The 24,690-nt window shown below is 43.0% G+C and overlaps 1 protein-coding gene across 1 annotated transcript in view; it reads right to left on the bottom strand.

The window, feature by feature from the left end:
- Positions 1–24,690, bottom strand: part of HERC3 (HECT and RLD domain containing E3 ubiquitin protein ligase 3) — a 1,624,372-nt gene that overhangs the window by 813,482 nt on the left and 786,200 nt on the right. The window contains exon 13 of the mRNA XM_044060395.1: positions 23,336–23,525. Coding sequence (XP_043916330.1) covers positions 23,336–23,525 — 190 coding nt within the window. The remainder of the gene's footprint in view (positions 1–23,335; positions 23,526–24,690) is intronic.

Genomic DNA, 24,690 nt, shown 5'->3' with positions numbered 1-24,690 from the left:
TTCTGTATCGAAGTGTTCTGAGATGGTAGAGGCATGGATCTTTATGGAGGAGGAGGAGAGAGACCCTTATTAAGAATAATCTAGAATAAGAGGAATGGAGGGCAGATGAATGTCTGCCCCCTTGGACTGGCTCCAGGAGCAGAATCTTTTCCATTTTCCAGCGTAAGGTTTTCTGGTGCTGGGCCTTCTGGCTTCTGTGATGTCAAGAACTTGCTTGCTTAGCATAGATTCCTTGTTGGTTATAGTAGAATAAGCCATGCTGAGAGCTTGAATGTCTGAAAGTCTGGGTACAGCATTGTCCCCCCCCCCCCCCCCAGGGATAACAGGTGAGGTATCAGAGGTAGCTGCCAGGGGTGTTGGAAAGATAGGCTGCGCAGCAGTGGGTACCAATGCTGTCCAGGGCAATATGAGGCAATAAGTATTGCTTTTGTTTTTTTTTCCCTCCCTTATCTGGATTAATACTTTTGGAATGAGAGGAAGAGGTAAGAATGCATACACAAAGAGGGTATTCCAAGGGAAGGTCAGGGCATCAACCTTTCAGGTCAGGTGATACTCCCTTTGTGCAGAAAGTGGTCCACCTGGGGGGGCCCTCATGTGTGGGTAATTTGCAGAAAAATGTCTGTGGATTTGCCATTCGTGAAGGTCCAGCAGGTTTCTGCTTAAGTGGTCTGCTAGGGTGTTGTTGATGCCCGGTAGGTATTGGGCTACAAGATGTAGTCCCATGGATGAGGCTACTAGACACGGGTTCATGGCTAGTCTGTACAAGGGGTAAGATTGAGTCCTTCCCTGTTTGTCAATGTACCACATGACTGTGGTGTTATCTGTTTTTATGAGAACCCCTGGTTTGAGGTTGGGTTTGAAGGATGCCAAAGAGTTTTGCACTGCTATCATTTCCTTTTGGTTGATGTGCAAGGGTAGTATTTGAGCATCCCAGAGACCTTGGACGCATCTGCCTTGTAGGTGGGCACCCCATGCTATGTCTGAAGCATCTGTAGTTATGGTCTGGTCTGATGGATGGAGGGTGAATGCAAGTCCCTTGTTTAGAGCACAGGCCTGGACCCACCAGAGAAACTCTGATCTTATGCAAGGGATCACAGGCAGGGAGGTGTCCAGAGGTTGAGCGTTGACACCATAGTTAGGTACCACTGAATTTTCCAAATGTGCAGTCTGGCCAGAGGTACCAGGAGGATGCATGAGGTGCTGTACCCTACAGCTTTCAGGAATCCCCTGGCAGAAAGCTGGGTTTGGTAGGCCAGAGTAGTGAAGTATTTTGGTAGGAAACGTTTTCTGGGGACAGAAAGGCCATTTGCTGTTCTGTGTCCAATAAGGCTCCTAGAAATATGATTTTCCTGGTAGGTGTCTGTTTTGATTTCCTTTCATTGATAGTGAACCCCAGAGAGGTGAGTAGGGCTTTTACAAATGAGAGATGCTGCAGGAGCAGTTCCTTGCAGTCTGCCTGGATGAGGCAGTCATCCAGGTAAGGGTAAATCTGTACATTGTTTTGCCTGCAAAAAGCAATGGCAGGAGCTAGACATTTGGTGAATACCCTGGGAGCAGTAGATAAGCCAAATGACAAAGCAGAGAATTGAAAGTGTAATGATCCTGCTCTAAAGCGCAAGAATTTTCTGCATGATTCCCTTTATTGGGATGTGCAGGTAAGCTTCCTTTAGGTCTAAGGTGACCATCCAAGCTTTGTTTGGCAGCATAGGTAGAAGCTGTTGTAATGTAAACATTTTGAATTTTCAGATTACCAGGAAAGTATTGAGAAAGGATAGGTCCAGGATGGGACGCCGAGTTCTCTTTCCTGGGAACAAGGAATAGTCTGGAATAGAATCCTTTTGCAACTTGTTCTGGAGGCAAAGGATCTACTGTCCCTAGAGCTATTAGGTTTTGCACTTGTTTTGGTTCTTCTGCCCACTGGTTTGAAGGTAGGTCTGGGTACCCTCTTGGAGGTGGTAATTCTTAGAAATTGAATTTGTACCTCCTGAGCAATGAGTTTTAAGACCCAATTGATCTTTTGTTATAAAGTTCCAATTTTCTCTGCAAAGAGATAGCCTTCCTCCTAACTTTTGGTGTGGTGGAGGCAGGCAGAGATGGGAAAGGTAGTCATTGAGTTTTTAGCATACAGGGTTGTTTTTGACCGCCTACTCTAGAGTTAGAGGGGGGGGCACTGTTTAGTTCTTTGCTGGCCCTGAGTTTGAGCCCTGGTGGGTCTGTCCCTAGGGGTTTTCTCTTGTGCCTGCCTGTTAGGTGCAGGAAAGGGCCAGTGTTTAGAGGGAAAATTTCCAGTGAACCTAGGACATTGAACTTGAAGGAAATCTTTAACAGTCTGCATAGATTTTGCTTTATCTTCCATCTTTTTAAGTACCTCTTCAGTTTTCTTTCCGAACAAGCAGTCTTTGTCAAGAGATGAATCCATGATTTTAGCTATGTCATGATCAGGGAGAGGTTGTTCCTTCAACCATGGATGTTTTCTGATAACAGATCCCATCACTGCTGCACTGCTAGAAGCTTCTAGGGCATCAAATCCACAGTGCAAGCAGTGCTTTGCCATCTGTGATGAAGAGTGCAGTAATTCTGCTATCTCTATTATTGGCAAAATCTGGTAAAGCAGAAATTTTCTGGTTCAAAAGTTGCAAAGTGTGCTGCCAATATTTTAACATATGGAACTGACAGTTGAGAGCCCTTATAGTTAAAGTTACAGAGGTATATACTTTTTTATCCTATCTGTCTAGGGGCCTGGATTCTTTGAGACAGTAGGATTTTTTGCAGAGGTAGCCTTAACTCCCTTAGGCCCCTGAGTAATCACCTCTGTATCTGCTATAGGACTACTGTAGAGGAATTAATGAGAGTGAGGTACCCTGTAGTACCTGTCTGGTTTTCTGGGGGGAGGTGGAAGGGTGTCAGGGGTAAGGCTGGATTATTGGTAAACATCATCTACAACCTCCAAGATGGGTGGGATGGCCAGAGACTTATGCTGGGGTAGGCCCAGAAACTCTCTTAGCCTTTTCTTGGACTGAGGGAAATCCATTGATTCCCATAGAAAGTGTTCCCTGAGGGTGTGGAGGGTTTCCCCAAAGGAAAAATCCTCCGGAGGCGAAACAGAAGGAATAGATTCTTCTGCATCTGAGTCCTCATAGGCAGTAAGAGGCTTTTCCTCTTCAAAAACAGAGGAGTCAGATCCCTCGGAGTCTAAATCAGACTGGATGTCTGGAGAAGATTCCCTTCTCCTTTTGGCTGGTGTGGCCTAATTACCCCGGATGAAAGTGATTAGATCCTCCACCATTTTAAGCATTCTAGTTTGAGGAGAGGGAGGAGTAGTGGAATGGAGACTTTCTGCTGTTTTCTTTGGAGTGGGTCTAAATCTGTCCTGAAGGGAATCCCTCAGTGCCGTCAGTGTGTTAGTCGACGAGAGGGTGAAGGCCTTGAAGTGAAATCCGAAGTGCGAGCGGTATCCTTGGAAGCCGGTGCCTGCTTAGCGGCTTCGGACCCAACTGAAAGCGAGACAGCCAAAGGCTCATTAGATGATGCAGACATCTGCGGCATACAGGACTCCGAAAGGGTCTCAGTAGAGGCTTGTGAAGTAATCGAGTTGGGCATCAGGGGCTTCCGAAGAACTGATAACCTGTTTAGCGGTGGTGTCGTTGGAAGGCTTGGCCTTATGCGGTCTGTCTCTAGCCTTACATTTACGTTTTTTTTGGAAGATCTGTGGTTTGCTGACTGACTAATGGCATATTGGTAATCAGAGCCAGAAGATGAAAATAATTGGCTACAAACAGAGCTCTACGGCAAACAGTTCTAGCATTAAAGAGGGCACAGAACAGACAGCGGGGTACGTCGTGATCCGGGCCTAAGCAAGTGATGCAGTAAGAATGGAAGTTTCAGTGTAATATTTGCTCTCCACAGGTAAGACAGTTATTTTACTTTTTTGGTCATCGGTTAGTGCAAGAAAAAGGAAGGATCCCCAATGGGGTACTTAGCTTTAGACGTTTTCAGCTGAAGTTCGTAATCTGGAAACAGCCGACCAGCATTGTTGCGAATTGCTTCTACTTCGGGCTCCATGGCAAGAAAGTCTGAGGAAATGGTGTCACCTGCTCTCCTTTATAGCTCGAACGACCTGACATCACCCAGCAAGCGACACGAGCAGAAGCACAAAACCTGTACTCTGGTATTCGGACCGACTGATGGCTACCACAACATGGATAACCCAATGGTGAAGACTGCAGCAGTGAGAAACAAAGATCATCAGCTAAACCCAACTTCATGGTATGGAAAGAAAAGTACAGTTGCGCAAGTTAACTTACCATAATAGCACATGTTCAATGATCACCGCTGCAATAGCCTTGGCCTTAGCTCTATAGGTTACATCCTGTCAAAGATATAACAGCCATCCAGCTTTCAAACCTTCCGGTCACCTTCCACACACCCAAATTGTAAAGCAGTTCAAGCTGTACTGACAAAGACAAGACTGGGTTTAAAGTTCTTCTCAGCTTTCCTGCAAGCATAGACAGGGAGGCGGAGCCCTGAAAGGACAATGTTTGGAACAAAAAATAAATGCCCACACGCTGGTATAAAAAAAAAAACAAGAGGAATGGAAGGAGTGAGTACTGCAGCAGTGATCGTTCAGACATCTACTGTTATGGTAAGTTTAACTTACACAACTGTACAATGTTCATCATACTGATCACTGCTGCAGTGGCCTTAACTATATCGCTAAATTACCATGGCTAACTACATTTGGGAACTGGAAGGAAAAAAAAAACAGTCCAGGAGCCAGTGGAGGATTGTACAAGCAAAGCTTGATCTGGACCTACAGAAGGAATCAAGCTTATACTGCTTTGTGAAAGTGTGGTGTGCAGAGGACCAAGTAGCAATCTAGAATACTTTTAGAATCCAAACCTTTCTAAAAAGCCACACATGAAGCTAAGGCCTTGCTAGAGTGGGCCTTGACCCTGCCTGGAATAGATTTGTTATGGCTAGTATAACAAAAGGTGATAGCCTTTGACAACCATTTGGAAATGGTCTGTTTTGATACAAGTTGTCTGTTACCTTTACAAGAAATGAACAACTGAACAAAATATCTGAAAGATTTCATTCTGTCAAGATAGCACCAGAGTTGTCTGAAGACACCCCACAACTGGAGTATCCTTTCTCCCTCAATTTTAGGTTCAGGAAAGAAAACCTTGTCCCTATAGAAAATAAGACAGGGTTGAATCACTGTAAGATCTTGTAACTCAGATACCCTTCTTACAAAAGTGAAACAGTTTTCCATGTTAAGAACATCAGATTAGCTGGTTCAAATGGAGCAAGTGTTAGGTTCTCCAAAACAAAATTAAGATCATAAAGAGGGGTCACTGTGGAGGCCTCTTTTGCAAAACCACTTTCAAGAACATTTTGACATGAAAATGCATTGAAAAGAGGATCTATGGGTAGACATACTGAAATGGCGGATCAATGAACCCTGACAGACGAAAAAAAAAAGGCTATGGGATAGTAACTTGCACAGATACTGTAAAATCAGAGAATAACTAGCCCTGAATGATCACTGGTAATGTTGTTGGCACTAGCTAGAAAACCTTCTGCTAATACAGGATTTCCCAGTAGCAAGCTTTCTCAACTCCATGCTGCAATTCCTTAACAAACAGGTGCCTAAAAGGAATTGAGGCTCTATCATACAGGCAGTCAACAAAGGATGATTGATGTTTGGGTATATCAAACTTCACTATTCTTTTGTGAATAGATCCAGATTGTGAGGGAGCTTGTGGTAATTTTTCCTGGTCATTTCCAAAAGGGAAACTCACAGTTGCCTAGGTCAGAAAGGAGCCAGAACAATGATCTTTGGGTATTCCTTCTGAATCTTCGCAAGTACCCTAGATATTAGTAGAAAGGGTAGAAAAAAATTCAGGAACAATCCTGTCCAAAGAAAAAGCATCTGTCTTCCAGGCCTTCATGCATGCAAGTCCAGCAATATAATCTTACCAGTTGACTGTTAAGTAGACTTTTCCACCTCTTCTCTGAAGGAACTCCCCAGAGATAGATAAAACCTTGGACAAACCCCAATCTACTTTCCATTTGTGAGGGGAATCCCCTGGTCCTGCTTAGCTTGTTTGCTGCAAAAATTTGCCCTGATGGAATACAGGATGCCTGTACAATGATTGTGGTGTGACGATACATCCCAAGCTAACATGGCTAGTCTGAAAAGGGGCTTCAACCTAGTTACTCCTTGCCTGCTGATGTGCCATATCACTATGGTATTGCCTGTAATCACTTGAAGAGGCCCCATACATATAACCTGGTTCCTCCTTGCTTGTTGATATACCACATGACTGTGGTATTACCTGTAACCACTTGGAAGAGGTCCCAGGGACTAAAGACAGTTCAGAGAGCTGAGTGCTTTTGATCAGGGCAAGCATCTCCTTTACATTTATTCCTCCTGAAACTGCTCCCCAAGAAAAGCCCAATGTGTTTGTGGTGACTGACTGCTTTGGAACAGGGAGGGAGGGAGAAGGGGAGACCTGGATTTAAGGACATCTGTTCTATACTAAAAGATTTTTCTTCTGACAAACCCTAGCACAGGGATTTGAAAAAATAAATTGTGGTGATGTTGGGACCAAAGAGATTTCAGACACCACTGCATCTTTCTCATGTGGAGGCTTGCCAGGTATCATGAGAATCATAGATGCCATGAAACCCATAATCCTGAGGTACTCCTTCACAGTGACCAAAGTCTGAGTGGAAAACCATGAAACAGATGTAATAAAGATCTATATTTTCCTTTGTTAGAAAAGCTCTTTGAACTAGAGGTGCCGAGTTGACATCCTAAGAACACAATCCTGTGTCAGGGAGTCAAGGACTTGAATGCTCCTTTGAAATCTCAACTTGTGTAAGACATCTCTCACCTGAGAGATATTCCTGACACTTTGAAAAAGGCTCTACAAAGACGAGCAGTCATCTAAATATAGAAAAATGCTGATACAGTGTAGCCTACAATGAGCTGTAACTGGAGCTACACACTTTGTGAACACTTGTTGCAGCGGATAGTCCAAAGGGGAAAACAGAGAACTGATGAGGTTTTTTGTGTCTGGATCACATTAAGAAACCTCTGAAGTCTAGATGACTAGGGATGTGATTATTCTATTCTCAACTACCTCAGCACAAAATGAACCTTCATCTTATATTCTCAACCAACTGAGCATTTGCTGTGAATGTTTTGTTGAATAAATTAATTTTTTTTATCAACTTAATGACTTAATTTTCTGTACATGTTTTTTTGCCATGTACTTTTTGCATCCTTTGTAACCTTTATAGCTTTCCCCCAGGCCTCCGCTGAAAATGGGCACCTGCCCAGTCGGACTATCCTGGTAAACAATCATCAAATAAATAAGCATCTTTTAAGTCTAGTGTTACCAGATAACTTGAAAGAAGAGATAACAGATTGTAAAGTGCCATTTTGAATTTGGGCTCTATCACAAACCAGTTTTGGAAAAGAAAGAACCAGAACTGGTCTCTAAGCATGTTTTCTTTGGCATTAGGAACATCCTTGAATAAAAACCCTTCCCCACCTGGAAAAGAGGAACTGGTTCTATCACTCCTTGGGACAGCATATGATGAACATTCTGATCTAGAGGAGAACAAATGACGCCCTGGGAAGATGGAATTCCCTCCCACTGCCATCTGTAATCTTTGAGTGATTTTCTGAAGTCATTTGCCTGAAACAATCTGCTGCCAAAGAGAAAAACAGAGATTCAGACTTTCTGGAAGAAAAAAGGGGCAAGGATGGGAGGGAGTCAAAAGATCTTTTGAATAGTCACAGACTTGTTGGACTGTCCTTGGTTTTGGCCAGTTCAAGACTTCTTTTTGGAACCCCCTTGCCATTTCTTCTTTAACACCTGTTTACCTGAATTTTTGTTGAGGCCGTTTATTCTGTTTTTTGCCAGAATTGGATGAGGAGGGAAAATCCACTGGACAGTTTCTAAAAGGAGGGCTGAAAAATCTTAGATTCTCTGGATCAGCTTGCTCCTTTCATCAAAGCTTTTTGATCACCTCTGTAGCAGAGGGGCCAAAGACTAAATTTCTTTGCATTGGGGGGGGGGGGGTCTGAGAATGCAGCCATGCAAACCTCCTTAAAACAGTACCAGTGGTCAAAGCTCTGGAAGAAGAATCAAGAGTCAAATACACACTGCAAACAAGAAGTACAAGCCTGTGCAGTAGAATATACCAAGTTATTTAAAGCAGATGATTTTCCCAAAAGAAGAAACTGCAGATAAAATCTTTACACTTTTGCAATTTGGCAAACTTTAACATATAAGATTGACCATTCAAAATTCTGAAAAATCAAAGTTACAAAAGTACAGACTTTTTTCTCATACCTATCAGTAATTTCCCATCATTATCAGAAAGGGTAGGTTTGGAATTAACTTGATGCTTAAAACAGTGGGATCAATTAAAGCTATAAATGCTGGGTCAGGGTTTGGGAACTGTAGATAAATTAAAAAAACTGAGCAACTTTATACAGCCTTCTTTTTTAGCGGCAGCTGGCAGTCTATCAAGAAAACTGCAGTCAGTAACGCACACCTTCAAAAGCAGACAAGACAGGAAGAATGGATACATGTTCTAGGAAATCCTTCTGTAACAACTGTATTTTCTGCGGGACTGAGAAGCCTTCATTTCAACCGTGGAAAACACTGGCACATTCTAGTAACAGTCTCAGAAAGAGAAAACCCTACAAAGAGAAAATCAGACACTGACCACTCCTCTGAGTCCGAATCGGAGGGAAAAACCTCAAATCCATTCGTACATCTTGCCATTCAGATTCTGAATAAAGAATCTCTTCAGGAAAAGAGGAATCCCTCTGTCTTTTAGCATAAACTACCTTATAAGAAGGATAAATAGCCTGAATTAAAAAAATACTTCTATCCAAAGAAATCTGAGGAGCAGAAAAATATATACTTGGTTTTCTGTTTCTTTTTGATTGGGAAAATGTGTCCAACCATGTTAATAGCAGTAGCTGTTTCCCCAGAGATGGACACAGCAATCTGACACAAAAGGGAAATCTTCTTTGTCCCGTTTCCCAAGCCACAGGTAGCTCTCCCTTGCCCACTGTGGGGACCGCAAGAACTGCAGAGGATGTGGTTCACCTCCAGTCCATAGTGCCTGTATGTGCTACACCAGAGGGATCTGGTGGGAAAAATGAGTGTTCTGAGGTAAAACAAATGGCCAGAGCACAGTCACCTACCTGCAACTGAGGCAGATTGCTAGCCTGATGTAGTGACAAAGGCTGTTTGCTTAAATATTTCTTTTTGTGATTGAAAGGAATGACTGTGGCATTGGTATAGGGTTGCCACCTTTTCAAATGGCCAAAGTGGGACATTTTCGGTACAAACATCAGATTTTACAGGCCGACACATACCCACGGTCAGTACAAAGGATAGAACGTAACTGTTTTGCCTTAATAAAAACTTATTCTTGTAGCATTTTAGTTACTTATTCTGTTTCTTATAACATTTAGGTATTTTAGATACAGAATAACTTTTATGCAACTATTACATAAAATATAGGAAATAATTGTGTCATACAATCTCAGGACATTTGCCATTTTTAATATTTTTTGTCAGGACACAACTGCCCAAAGAGGGACTGTCCCTCGCAAAGTGGGACAGGTGGTAACCCTACATTGGTAGTGTTTCAGACTGCCAGTAAACACTACCAAGCCACAGAAGTTACTTTAATGGAAGGAAAAAAACAAAAAAAAAAAAAACAGTAAAAGCACATTAATGTAGTCTTCAGCTGCAGCAAAGCTCTGAAGGGCATTGAGCCTAAACTTGTGTGTTGGTCAGCTCGGATTAAGGTGCTCAACAGTTTGTGCACATGGGAGGTGCTTTGGAAGTTGGTCAGCTGTTAAATCCTTGGCAGGATATAATGCATATAGTTAACGCTAAGGCTACTTCTGCAGCAGTGATGAACAAGATGAACATCAAAAAGTTGCACAAATTTCCTTACAGCTTTAGTCTTATTCAGATAATATATGAACGGTCTATGCAAATCCAAAGTATAACGGATCCTTTCATTGCCATTCTGAGAAGTGGAAGAAAAAAGGAAGATGGATGAACTGATTTAAAGACAAATCATTAACCACCTTGAGCACAAATGAAGGTTGGTATGAAGGGAAACTCTGTGAAAAACCAAATAAGGAGAACTGGTATGAGTGCCTGAACTTCAAAAACTCACTTCGCAGAAGTAACAGCGATCAACCAACCAGTTTTCCAAGCACAGAGCTACAAAGATTAAAAAACTGAAGGCTCAAAGGGTGGCTGAGTTAATTTTTTCAAGAATAAAATTAAGGACCCAAGGAGGAGGAACTGGCTTTTTATGGAAACCTAATATGAAGGACACCTTTCAAAAACTGACTTCAAATGCTGATGAAAATGAGAGACTCAAAAGGCAGACAAGCAGATATCCCTGACAAAAGAGTTTTAACAGATGAGTATGCTAGGTCAGAATTCAGCAGCTCACAAATAAGAAAGAACTACAGAATGATGGTCATGTTCATATTTGTGACACTAAATAGAACATCTTTTCCATTTAGCAATAAAGGATTTTCTAGTAGTGGGTTTTCTGGCCTCCTGCAAAACCCATAGCACATCCTCAGAAAAATGGTGTCTAAAAGAAACCAAAACCTTATCACCCCAAAAGTCAAATGAAGGATAGCCAGATGAGGGTGAATGAGAGTCCTTGTTCTGTGTAAAAAAGTCCATCCCTGATCTGATGAAAGGGAAGGGGTTAGCCAGTGCTATCTTGTCCAAAAGGGGAGTCACCAACATGATCCTGGACCTTTCCCACATGATCATATGCAGGACTCTTGGTAACTGAGGAAAAGGGGGATAGGCATACAGAAACATCCCTTTCTAAGGAAAAAAAATTAACATGGTGTCCACTTTCTAAGCCAGAGTCCTTGGCTTCTGGAAAAGAACCTGGGAAGTTGTTTGCTCAGAAGCACGGCAAAATGAAATGCTTGAGGAGTACCCAAACAATGGAAATGTCCAGGGAAACCTTTCTGTGAAGCATCCACACCTGAGGATCTGTTCAGATTGTCTGACACTAGATTGTGCTCTGAGGGAATGTAGACCACCTGAAGGGTCACAGTTGGAGGATCACAAAATTCCAAGCCTGAACAGCCAGTCTGCAAAGAAGGTAAGACTACCCCCCCCCCCCCCCCCCCTGATTGCTTACGTACCAAAATAACAGTGGTGTTACCTGTAAGAATTCTTAAGGGACCTGGGACCCAAAGGGAATGCTAAGCATGAAGGGACAAGATTAGAGATCTCATTTCTTTGATATTGATATGATCTTCTAGTTGCTGGAAAGACCAAGTTCCCTGGTCTCTAATGTTGTTGGAAGAAGCTCCCAAAGTCAGATCTGAAACACCTGTATACAGTTCTTGAGTGGGGTGATGAGTCTGAAAAGGCAGGCCAGGATTTAAAGAAATCTGATAAATCTAGTGGTGTTTGGAGCAAGGCAAGAGGCATAGGAAAGATCAGGGAATGACAGTGTTGGAGCCAAACAATCTGAGATTCCTGTGAAACTTCTTGTGGAGTCTGGCAAAAGGGACCATAGGAATGGTGGATGCCATGAACCTCATAGCTCAAAGAAACTGTCTTGTGCTTACCACTTGAAGGGGAAGAAGGGATTGGAAATCAATTTTCAAAGAAAGGACTTTGGGAGTAGGAAGCAAAGCCAACACAGGCAAGGTCTGAATACAGCAGCCAAGAAAAACCTAGTTCTGAGAAGGGGTCAGAACAGACTGCTTGAGACTGAGTGTGACCCCACACTGAGAAGCAGGACCTTGGTATATTCTAGATCCTGAAACAGAAACTGATGAAAGAAGGCTTTATTCATCAAAAGGTCTTCTAAATAAGGAACAATCTGAACTCCATGAGTTCTGTAGAAGGCCACTACTGGGGGCAGACATATGGTAAACACTGGCTGAGTTGTAAAAAGACCAAATGCAGAGAACTGAATGTGAGGAGGAAACTGAAAATCGAAAAAATTTCCTGAAGAGAGGATGAATAGGAACTTTTAGGTCTAGAGACACCAGGTAGGCTTGAGGAAGCAACAGAAGAAACAGACTGGAGAGAGAGACGACTTTGAATGATGGAACTTTTACAAATGTGCCAAGAAATGACAGACCCAGAATGGGCCTTTAAGAACCCTTTTCCTGGGAACCAAAAATATTATGGAATAAAATACTTTTCCCGGCTGACGGGACAAAACTGGCTGAATGGTTCTTTGAACCAAAAGATCCTGAAGAAAGAAAGATGATGAAACCCTGCAGAAAACCCTTTGAATGATGGTGAATACCCACATGTCTGGGTGATTTGCTGTCAGACTGGAAAGGATAGTGGTAAGCTTGAGAAAGAGAGGAATCTGCATGAGAGGCCAGTGTGGTTGAATGATAAAAGCAGATTGGTCAGGGGAAAGAAAACTTGGGACCTTCTGAAGGTTTATCAGGAAACACCCACTTGGAAGTTCTCTTAACTCTAGAAGGCTACCTTTGCTGCCAATGCAGAAATGGGGATTTAGAATGATAATCTCTAAAACCTAAGAATAGGAGAAAAGAAAATCTGTTTAAGGTCCTGCATGGCCTTCCCTTTATCCTACAAGCTTTTAAAAGAGCTCAGCAACAGCACAGTGAAGCAGACTGTGATGGTATAAGGGAGAGTTCAGTAACTTAGCCTTAATGTCTTCAGGGAGAGATTGTAACCATAACCAGGAATACAGCCTCATAACGGACCCTGGCACAGCTTCCCTAGAAGAGGCATCAAGAGCCAGGACATACCTAGTCATATGGGTCTAATGACTTGTGCCCCTAAAAGCTAAGGTGGCAGAGGTATAAACCTTTTTTTACTGTACCTACCCATAGCCCAACTGTCTTTGTCAGAGGATAAAAAGTTTGGAAGAGGACAGCAACTTAGAGGGCTTATCAGCAGCTAAAGTAATCACTGCATTAGAGCAAGGAGGACATTTATATAAACCTTTTGAGCCTCAGGCACTTTATAAAACCTGCCCTCTTTCTTAGGAGCAGGAGGCTGAGAGTTGGAAGCTTTTGAAGCAGAAGAAAGTTTCCAAAAGGGCTTCTAACACAGGAGGGACTGCTGAAGGATGGGGGGACAGCCTATCTGCAGAAGTAATACCACCTCTTTTGGAAATCAGAAATTTGGGAACAGTCCCTTTTAAAATGTTAATCATACAAAAAATAAGGTTCCCCAAAAAACAATTCCTCAATAGGAGAATCAGGAGGGAAGGAATCCTCTTCCTCAGACCCTAGGAAGAGAGAGGAATGAATCTGGGAAGAGTAAGTTAGATTCCTCCCCAGAATCTAAATACCCATCCTCCTTAGAGAAATCAGAATCCCAAAGACATTTAGAAGGGACAGAAGTCAAAGGAACAGGGGAAGGAACTGATAACCCGAGGTGGCTTCAAAGTCATAAGAGCCTTAAAAAGACCCTGAGTAAAATACTGCCAGTGTGTGTGGTTCTTCCTTAGTTGTTCCCCTGCATTTTTAGCAATTTGTGCAGTACATTAGGACTTGGTTCTGCAAGTCTAAGCATTTCATTACACAGCCATACCCTTACAGTTCCACCCAGAAGTATGCCTGATGTTATACTTAAAGTTAATGCTTCTGTGCGATTATCCCTTTTAAATGGATGGCCACAGTGAGATTAGGATTTACTGCTTGTTAAGATACTTACAGTTAGAACCTTGTATCTGCTTGATGGATGGCTAAGGGCAGTTTGGAATATATGATCAGCAAAAAAATTATTTTTCAGTAGGTGCTAACTTTACTGCAAATCTGGTGGCTCTGTGGGGGAGACTGATGAAGTCTTTGCTGCAAGTCCCATGAGCCCATATCTGAGTGGCCCAAACATTGAAGGAGTCAAAGGGAGAAGGATGAATATACTTAGGCAATTCTTGTTTGCCCCTCTCATGGGGTACAGTATTGAGATGTGCTGGAAACGTACCTACAGGTCAAGGACTTTGGAGGAGACATCAGTGACTGACAACAGAAGGTGGCAGACGGGTATAAGGCAGCACATTACTCTAAGGATGGGGAGCAGCTTCATCATGCCTTCATTGCATGCCTCCTTAACATTATGTTATTCACTACAGCACAGGAATTAAGCTGCACAATAAAACAATTTCCTGCAGTGTACATCTTGTATGACACTAAGAGGCTCTACATTCCACCTGTCATGCTACAATATCCATTACCTTCCTTCTCTGACAGTTACCCAGAGTGGCTGGTGGTGGCACATGGTTGGGGGGGGGGTGTTGACTGGATAGAGACCTTGAGTATGATTAGGAGCCTCAGAGCATTACATAGTAAAGCAAAAGTGAGACAGGAGCCACAAAAATTCACAGCAAACTTTGAACATATTTGTATTATCACACTGCACTACATTTTTCTACACTTTACTACACTGAATCCCAACAAAAAAAAAAAGTTTAAATTTCTTAAGAAAGGAGCAGTAAGAAACAGAGTGGCATGTTATGGCTCTAAACTGGAATACGAGCAAAACACAAAGCTAAACCAACTACAGAATATTTACTGTGTCACTTAGTTTATATGCCTTCAGGGTGAAGAGTGAAGCTTATGTTGATATGAGGAAGGTGAAGACTCTGAAGCTTTGTGGTAGGGGCTGTACTGTGCAATACATCTACTGTCTGTGAGAACATGTTCTTAACATAAATGCCAGCATATACCCCTTATTACAAAGTTAAAAAGGACAAAAAAAGATGAACAAAAACAAAATATACACAAAATATCAGAATAGGCACTTCCTTTTTTTGTAAACAAAAATAAGGAACCTTTTTTATGAAAAAATATTGGACACTGAGGACTAAGTTTTCAGTGGAACTCTAGGATCTGACACTGCAGTAAGAGGTGCCTTCTACAATATCAAACATCAGCATATGTTTGTTCTGATGGGAGTGGGCTAAAGTGAAGGAAGGGCACCTAATGTTAGAATGTGAGTGAGTGAGTGAGACTGATGCACAGAGTGATTTTTTTATATATAGTTAGCAACAATGGTGGACTGAGAATTTTCAAATCAAACTGAAAATAATCGGCAGCAGAAGCTTTCTCTGAGGGGGTCCAGAACTCATACTAGGGAACTTGGCACCTATGAGACAATGGCAAACAGAAAAGAGCACACACAGGTAGACAGGAAGGGAAGGAAAAAAGAAGTTATGTCTTACCATCACATTCCATCTGTGTTGTTGATCATCTTTTATTCATCACTGATGGGTTCAGTTCCGAGCCCGTGGAACAAAGTCAGCCTAATACCAAGCGTGCGCCAGACAAAAAATTCTCGAGCTAAGCTTTTACCCATAGTGCCCTTCTTCCTGTTACCTCAGATCGAGTTTGCGCAGTATTAGTAAAGCAGAGGCCATTTCTGCACAAATGCCCTAACCCACCACTTGGACCTAAAGTATTTCCCGGGAGACTTTGGAGGGAAGGAAGGTGGGAAGTGATGAATGAAAGAAGATCAACAACACAGATGGAACGTTATGGTAAGACATAACTTCTTTATCTGATGTTGTTAATCTTTCCCATTCATCACTGATGGGACAATCCCCAGCTACCTTGTGTTCCTTAGGCGGCCTTTATGGAAGAATGTTCCTGAGCACCACTGAACCAAAGGCAGCTCTCCCTCTGGAGACCACATCCAATTTGTAATGATTAATAAAAGTGTGGGGGTTAGCCCATGCTGCTGAACAAATATCATCCATAGAGGCTCTCGAATGGAAGCCTACAGAAGTTGCCATAGATCTGGAAGAGTGGGATTTAACATTCTGTGGTACAGGTTTTTTCACACACGAATAGATGTAGCATATGCAGTCCCTTAGCCCTCTAGATAAAGTGACCTTGGGAGACAGGATTTCCCATTCTAGGTCCAGAGAAGGAAATGAAAAGTTGGGCAGGTTTATGTATTGCTTTGGTTCTGTCTAAATAAAACCTCAGTTTTATATGTACATCCAAGGAGTGTAGACAGTATTCCCCTTTATTAGTAAAATTTGGGAAAAATACTGGCAAGTCAATGGTTTGATTGATGGGAAAGTCTGAAATAACTTTGGGTAGAAAACATGGGTTTATCCGGAGTGATACTCTCTCCTTGTGGAAGATTAATAGGGCCTTTTAATACATAATGCCTGAAGCATTGAAATTCCTCTGGCTGACGTGATGGCTACGAGGAAAAGGGACTTCCAATATAAAAATTTGAGGTCACACTTTGCTGCAGGTTCAAAAGGAGGTTGAGTTAAAGACTGAAGAATTAACGTGAAATTCCATGGCTCTATAGGTTTTCTGACTTGAGGCCTAAAGTGAGAGATGCCTTTAAGGAAGGTTTTGCATAACCTAAGAGAGATGAGGGGAGAATTATCCAACCCATCATGAAAGTTAGAAATAGCTGCTAGATGTACTCATATGGTAGAAGCTGCAGCTCCATCTTTGAAGAATTTTGACAGATATTCTAAGACTGCTGTAACTGGAGCCGAATACATGTCTAGCCTTCTTTTCTTAGACCAAATAGAGAATCTATTCCATTTGTCTAGATATAGTCTTCTGGTGGATGGTTTGTGCGAGGCCAGGATAATGTCACGTACAGGTGAGGGAAGGTTATCCTACCTGGCAATTAACGGAAGTGGAAAAACCAAGCTGTCAACTTGAGGCTGGATAGGTTCAGGTGACTCAACCCTTGGGGGTGAGAAATCAGGTCTGGAAAAGGGTCAGGTCTGGAAAAGGGCCCAGAATCTACGGTCAACATAATAGATGAGGCCGAAGGAAGGGGAACCAAACTTGTCGAGGCCAAAAGGGGGCTATGAGGATCAATTTGCATTTCAACCAAACAGCTTTCTTTATGAATTGGTGTATCTAGTGGGATGGGGAGATAGGCATATAGCAGTCCTTTGGGCCAATCATGAATCAGTGTCCCTCGGGGACTCCCCCTGTGGGGGAAATAGGGCAAAATAGCTACTGCATTTGTTGTTTGATGGGGAGGCCAATAGGTTGCATCAAGGCTGGCCCCAATGACTGAAAATTTTCGCCGCTACGTTAGGATTGAGGGACCACTAATGAGGTAGGAAAATACATCTGCTCAACTTGTCTGCAATCACACTGGAAGTCCCAGGGATATGCGTTGCAATTAGAAAGTGGTTGGAAGCTATCGCTCACTGCCAAATTCTCATGGCCTCTCGACATAGGGGATAGGACTTGGGTCCTTCTTGCCTGTTGATATACTGACATATACTGTTGACTACTGACATGTTGTCTGACTGAACTCCAATATTTCCAGAAGGAAGAACAGATCAGAATGATTGCAATGCTAACAGCACTGCTCTCAATTCTAGAACGTTGATATGCAAGTTGGCCTCCACAGTGGACCATGTGACTTGGACTATCTTTCCCTGGAAATGGCACCAACCACCCTATCAGGGAAGCATCCATGGTCATAATGGCCTTGAGTTGGGGAGGATGGAATGGACAGTTCCAAAGTTCTGTCTCTGGCCTCATCCACCAAAGAAGGCCCTGTTTGCAACAATTGGTTATCTGAATTTGAAAGCATAGAGGGTGGTAATTTGGAAACCACTGAAATCGCAGAAGCCATTAAAGTGTTCACATATGTAGCTTCGCAAGAGGGACTATCAGTATGGAAGCTGCCATGGATACTAAAACCTGAAGAACCTCCCTTGTCGAGGCAACAGAGTATCACCCGGAGCTGGAGCCTCAATCTCTGAAGTCTGTGAACTGGGAGAGACACCAGACAAGAACGGGTGTTGAAGACTGCTCCCAAGTCTTGCTAGGGAATGTGTGTACTGCAGGGCTGCTACCAGAAGATGCTTGGTGGGGGGGGGGGGGCGGGCGGTAAGGAGCCAATCGTCCAATACAGAAATGCCCGGAATCCTTGCAGCCTCAAGTGAGCTACGACCACTGCCATGCACGCTGTGAATACTCTGGGGGGCTGTAGAGAGTCCGAACGGCAGGGCATGAATTTGGTAGTGATTGGCCCCTAGCCAGAAGCGAAGTAGACTCCTGGAGCATTTGTCCATTTTGATGTGGTAGTACGCGTCCTGGAGATCTATCGAGCACATCCAATCACCTTCCCTTAGAAGAGGGAGAATGGACTGAACCGTGACCATCCAGAATTTCGTTTGGGCAATGGACTTGTTCAAATTGCTGAGATCCAGAAATGGTCTCCAGTCCCGTCTTTTTTGGCATCAAAAAGAATCTTGAGTAGAATCCAGATCCACACTGGTCTGGTGACTCTTTTTTTGACGCAGCTTGTTTATTTCTGCAGCTGCTTTTTCCCTTTGACAGGGTGGAATGTCAGGAAGCTTTCTCTGAAGTTTTGGGAAAGTGATGAGAGGAATGGTGTAGCCTCTGGTTATGATCTTCTGCACCCAACAGTTGGAAGTTATTGAATGCCAGGCAGTGTGATGCAAAGAGAAACATCCCCAACTGCTTCCAGAGGAAAGCAATTGGGCTGCTCTTCAGGAGTGCTGGCAAGGCTGCCCAGAGAAAGAATCCCTGGCTCCCTGATTACGCAGACCCCCACTGCCTCAATAGGGGAGTCTTCCAGAATAGTTACTCCCTCTGCCCCTGGCGGTATATCGCCCTGTGTGGCATGGAAAGGACCCTGAGATTTTTTGTGCCACATTTTTCCACTCCTCTGGTTCCTAAAAAAGGAACGTTGAGGACTGGAAAAACGTAGACCTATGGCAGACAGGGTCTTACCATCCAGCTCACACCTGGCAGGGTGTCCACCTTGGGGCCAAAAAGGGAAGATGCTTCGATTGCAGCATTTAGGAAGGAAGACTTGAAAGGGTCCACAACGTCACAGAGGCACATCCAGGCATGGCATCTCATAACTACTCCTGAACCCACCGATCTAGCTGCCCCTTTGGTTGCATGCAAGAGTGACCTCATGGACGAATTGGAGATAGATTCCAGGGTTGCAAGCTGTGAGCCAACTTTGTCTCTTACCTCGTCAGGCACATATCCTGCGAGTGTTTCAGAGAGTTTAGAAACCAAGTCTCTTTGGAGCCTCGTAAAATGTGCCAAGTAATTCAGAGACCATATGGCCAAAGTCACTGAAGCAAAAACTCAACTTTCCTAATCTGTCCACAGTCCAGTCCTCTATTGGGCAGATAAACAGTATGACTCTTTGGCAAAATAATTTTTCATGGCTGCCTCTGCCGCCACCACCATAGCATCAACTGGTAAACCTCTTGACCAATGTGGGTTTTCTTCGGGGGGGGGGGATACTATCTTGTCAGGTCTCCAAGGGATCGACTCAACCGAATCAGGGTTCTTCCAGGCACACTGCACCATGTGTACCAGCTCATCTGCAGGCGGGGTCACCCAAAAGGTAGATGGCTGGGCAAGGAAAACCTGCAGAAACACTGACTCCACAGAAGGGTTTAGTGGGCTTCCAATCACTCCTCTGTTTCAACATCTCAAGGACTTTCCCAAAGGAGACATCAGGTGGTGACTGTGGGGACCCCTCACCACCATCGAAATCCATATCCTCTGTTAGAGACTCTTCAGGGGAGTCTACATGCTTCTCTTGCACGATTTCTTCCATGGGAGCTCCTCAGCGGGGGCCTCTGAGGAGGACTCTGAAGAGGAGACACCCTGTAACGGGGTCTCCTGCGACTTTCCTGCCCGGTGTCCTGGGGCAGTGGCTTACGTCAGCTGTAACTCAGGGGAAAAAAGATATGGGGTTCCAGAAGCAAGTGCCCCTCTCCATAGCTCAGAAAGAAGGTCCACCCGAAGTGGGATGGGACCCTGGAACAGAAGAGGACAACCTCGGAGTCACGGTCACACCCTGCTCCATTGAACCCGTTCCTGAGGGTGGAGCCTCAAGCAGGATCTGTGCAGATAGAGCTCTCGGCACCGTGGACTGAACCATAGATGCACTCTGGACCATACCCAGAGCCGAAGAGCTTGCAGCCCAATCATGGAGCTGAGGAAGGCCCAATTCAGAAGGGACTGATGGTCAACAGACAGTCCCAAAGCCCCAGTGAGGTCCAATACAGGCGTCGAGATGGGGGTTCCAAAAATTATGTCAGAGCTGAAGACTGTGGAACTGGTATGGTCAAAGGAGGAGAGTAGGATGGAGTCCATGGAGAAACCAACTCAGGGCCTGCAGGTGGATGGGCCCTACATGGAGTGGGTATCCCCCTGGCTCACAACAGCTAATCCACAAGACGCACCATGTCAAACTCAGAAAGGCTCCTGGTGGATCTAGTGGATACTCCTGAAGGGGAGTCAGGTCATTCTAGGAATGGACTATATGCTGGCCATAGAAATGGATCTATTGATGGAAAGTATCGTGTCCATGGTGTGGAATCTGTCGGCACAGATGTCTCAAGTTTGGAGACAGGAAGAAGTGACATCAAAATTGTTATCAGAACCATGAAAGGACTCAGTGTCGGAAGGGCACTCAGAGCCGACACAGAAGGTTTTCAACAGTAAACGGAATTGCAAAGGTAGGCTTCGAAAGCATGCACTGTGCCAAAGTGGCACTTGGTGTCAAATCTGTAATAACTTTTGGAAAATCAGTAGTCTGTGCGGTAGACAGTATCGGAGCCGAATCTGGCGCCGACATAGGAACAGTCGTAGTGGAAGAGGTTGGTGCTGATGAGGTGGACTTATGCTCAGAGGACAATTTTGGTGCTTTAGACTTTATAGACTTGCCCTGGTCACCAGAGGGTGAAGAGGGGATAGAGTGGGACCTTATCTTATCTTTAGTTGGATGGAATGAGTCCTCCATCACAGAAAGGGCCTCTGAAAAGGGTTATTTAAGAAGGCCCTACAGAATCAGTTTGTTTTTGCGCTCATTCAAGGTGCACTGACTAAAACTTTGGCAAATCACACAAGGGGGGGTTGCACCGAAAGATGGGGCACCCCCAGAAAATAAACACAGTTATCATGGGAATCACTGTTAGGCAGTTTTCCCTTACAAGAAGCACAATGCTTAAACCCTGACGTACCTTTTCTTATCAGACATCATGAGCAAAAATACACAAGTCAGATAGAAAACTACTATATTTATATCTAAATATACATCAAAGATAGGTGGAAAAGGAAGAAAAAATACCAGGGATGGTATTTAAGAAATACCGCAAGGAGAGGAAGAAAGGCCATACCACCAATGGTACTGAAAATTACCAAAAAGGTAGAAAAAACAAGGTAAAAAGGGTCTATAGATGCTTCAAAGTTAAAGAACTATCAAAAATACCAAGAAGGAATAAACACAATATCAAAAGTTTACACTTAGCTGAGAGCTTGGCTTGGACGTGGCTTTACGGCTATGCGGCAAACGAGATCTGAGGTAACAGGGAAAAGGGCACTATGGGTAAAGGCTTAGCTCGAGAGTTTTTTGGCTGGCGCCAGCTTGGTATTAGGCCGACTTGGTTCCGAGGGCTTGGAACCAAACCCATCAGTGATGAATGGAAAGAAGATTAACATCAGATGGAAGGATATAACAACAAAACTATTGCAGAGCCAAATGCATAAAACTGCATACATTTTCAGAAAACAGTGTGGGAATGATTCTGGGTTACTCAGTGAGAAGCCAGACATATAAATGAAAGAAATAAAATGTTTGATTAAGTGCAATGCATGTAGATCACAGGAAGGAATACTGGTGTTTGAATGCACTGGTACAACTTTTATTTTGTCAGCAAACAGAGAAGATAACTCAGATAAGTTAAAAACTGATGAATTCCAAATGCTAACCTGGAACAGTGTAAGATTTAATAGGAAACTGATGAGCAGAAATGGAAATAGCATTCTGCAGAACAGTCAGCAAGATAAATCAGCACCATGCTAACCAGCTCAAGAAGCAGAGGCAGGACATCAAACATGCTCCAGTGTCATAAGCTCAGGAATGGACTTCAGAACTGGTAGAGTCCTGATAATGATTACTGGCAAACAGCCATCTCTCTTTCTTCAGGGGTGGGTAGGGGGCAGGACCTTGGAAACAACAGCATTTAGCAAAAGCTGCGGGCACAAACATTGCGTACCAGTTATTCTGTAAGCTTCATGAGTCAGCTTTATGGGAATGAGAGCATCTTGGTGTGGCACCTCTACAGACATAATCTGATGTTACATGAAAAAGAAATTGCTTTTGCATAGCCAAGATAATGACCAACACTAAGCCCTAAGGACTCCTTCCCAATACCACCACAAGCCAGCCATCAGCAAAACAAAGACTGCTGCCAAACATTTGTTGGATAAACTCAAGTGAAATGCAGAATTTTTCTTCTATCTGAGCTTTGCTGTACCGATGGATCACAGGAGGGCAAACTTTATTAGAAAGCTTCAGTTCACGTCTTAAGGGAGAAATATCAGGTTTTCATGGAGGTCTGTTAAGGCTACACGTCCAGTGTAAAACAAAAAAAATAAAATGGAGAAACAACCATGCAGAGCTTGTCTCGATTAAACAAAGGAAAATAAAATATATATTTAGTTTTTCAACAGCTTATACTTAGGATCTGCTACTTATTACCTATTTTACCAGCCAAAGATCATCCATTTCCAGCACATGTGAGAACAAGCAATAAACTCAAAGGACTGTGTACGTCCTTTTAGAAGTACTCACTCCTCTCCTGCTCACAGCTTCTATACTTATCCAACCATTTATTATTGTACCATAAACAGTACAATGTGATTCATTCATAGTTCATTAGTGAGTACAAGGAATCAAGCCAAAGTTCAGCACGATTCTTCTAGGTAACATTTCTGAATAAATTAAAGATATCAAACAAGCTTTACGATTTGCCCAGTGGTTGACACTGCTGCCTCAAGGCAATTTTTTCTTATGTCATTTCCTGGCAGGGGTATCTTCTGTGCAACACTTGCATCTCCTCAGTCTGTCTATGTGGACTTTCACTAGTTGCTCCAGCCCAAGACATATTAAGTGGTGGTCCTCTAAATTTTGTGTGTGTGTGTGCACGCGCGCACATGGGTATATGCGCAAGAACACACAAGCACACAGTTGTGCACATTGTACAAAGAAATGGCATCTCCAGGATTATCTCTCTCTCTCTCACATCTATTGAGTGATGAGACGGACTTCAGCTTCCTCCTGATCCTAACTTTACTCTTGTACCTTGCTGCACCGTACATTCCATCTTACAGTCACTGGCTAATAGTATTTCACTGCATCATTCTTGTAATTTTCTCAGAAAGAAAATCAAATAAATCAAACGACATTTCTACTGCAAGAAACTACTACATGGATACAAAATGGGTCTTTCATCTCCTACCTACCCAATACTTTGCCAGGATTTGCATCCAGTCTAATAATTGCCATTGCTAATGGAATGGTCAGTGTCATGTAATACTTAGAATCCTGCAGAAGAGGACATTCAGGAAGTATTAAATAGATTCTCATTGCTTCCACATCAGGTGGGGAACTTGACATCTGAGGAATCAGAAAGCTACCAAAGCTTTCACAAGCCTAGGAAAAAAAAACAGCAACAATTTTAGAAAAATAGTAAACTAAATGTGTAGTGTGCATCTAAGAGCAGATTTAAAACATTTCAGAATGAGGTTTACTTCTACCTAAACACAGCACATTCACTGGTATGTATTTTTTCTCCCCACCTGCATACTACAAAAGCTCATACAACTGTTTTACTGTTTTTCTCAAAAATATAACCCAGTACCACCAAGTTTCTTTTTTATAAGGACTTCCCCATCATTTCTGGGCAGTAAGAAAAGAAACCAACAAAAAAATTGATACATGCTACACAGAGAAATTGAATATAAGTTTAACAACTAGTCACTACCTCAGTGCTGTCCTACATGTACTATTCTAAAAAGAAAGCAGGCGTTAGAGAAAGCACCATTCTTACCATACTCCATTCTGCAAAACTGTTACTGCTGATCCATCCATTCATTAACAGACAACCTTCAGAAACATAACAGTCCTCAGCAGAAATGCAGACAACCGTGAAAGAAAAACAGTGGTATAAATAGTGCCACATATCTTCCTAATTAGGTTAGGATGCAATCATTCACCCTTCATGAACCCCACAATATAATTTTGGAAACCAGTCAGTTGCACAACTCCAGCTAGGACTAAAATCAATCAGTGTTTTGACACTTATGACATTTAACACATTCAGCTTGCAGAATTATAATGTGTAATGCACACATATAAACGGAATATGCACATTGTTGAACTACTAATCTACAAAAGTCACCTTATCAGGTGATCTTCAGGAAGATCCTCTGAACTCCTTCCTAACAGTACTCTCTTTAGTTGGATTCTTTCACCCTCTCCAACACGAAGCCCCCCCCCCCCACCTTGCAGACATGTTTTCCTAGAAGGGCATGCCTTGCCCTGAACTTCACAGATGTGCCTCACTGAGTATAAGCAAGCTTATCTTCTACAAAAATGCATATCTGTAATACACTGGCATGGCTTAATGTGTAATGAATTGATTGAAGCTGGAAAGAGCAGTTTATTGACCTTTAAATATTTACATGCAAACAGACACATGTATGTTAATGTGATTATAGTGACTATTGCATTAATCCTATTATGCTGATGCTTGGTTTGAATTGATGTAGACACTGAGGCAGTCCTAAACCCTCATATCAAGCCGTGTTGCTAATGT

Source organism: Protopterus annectens, chromosome 2.part0 (assembly GCF_019279795.1).
Source record: "Protopterus annectens isolate FY-2018-M chromosome 2.part0, PAN1.0, whole genome shotgun sequence".
Taxonomy (NCBI): domain Eukaryota; kingdom Metazoa; phylum Chordata; order Ceratodontiformes; family Protopteridae; genus Protopterus; species Protopterus annectens.
This window is presented reverse-complemented; position numbering and strand designations above follow the sequence as displayed.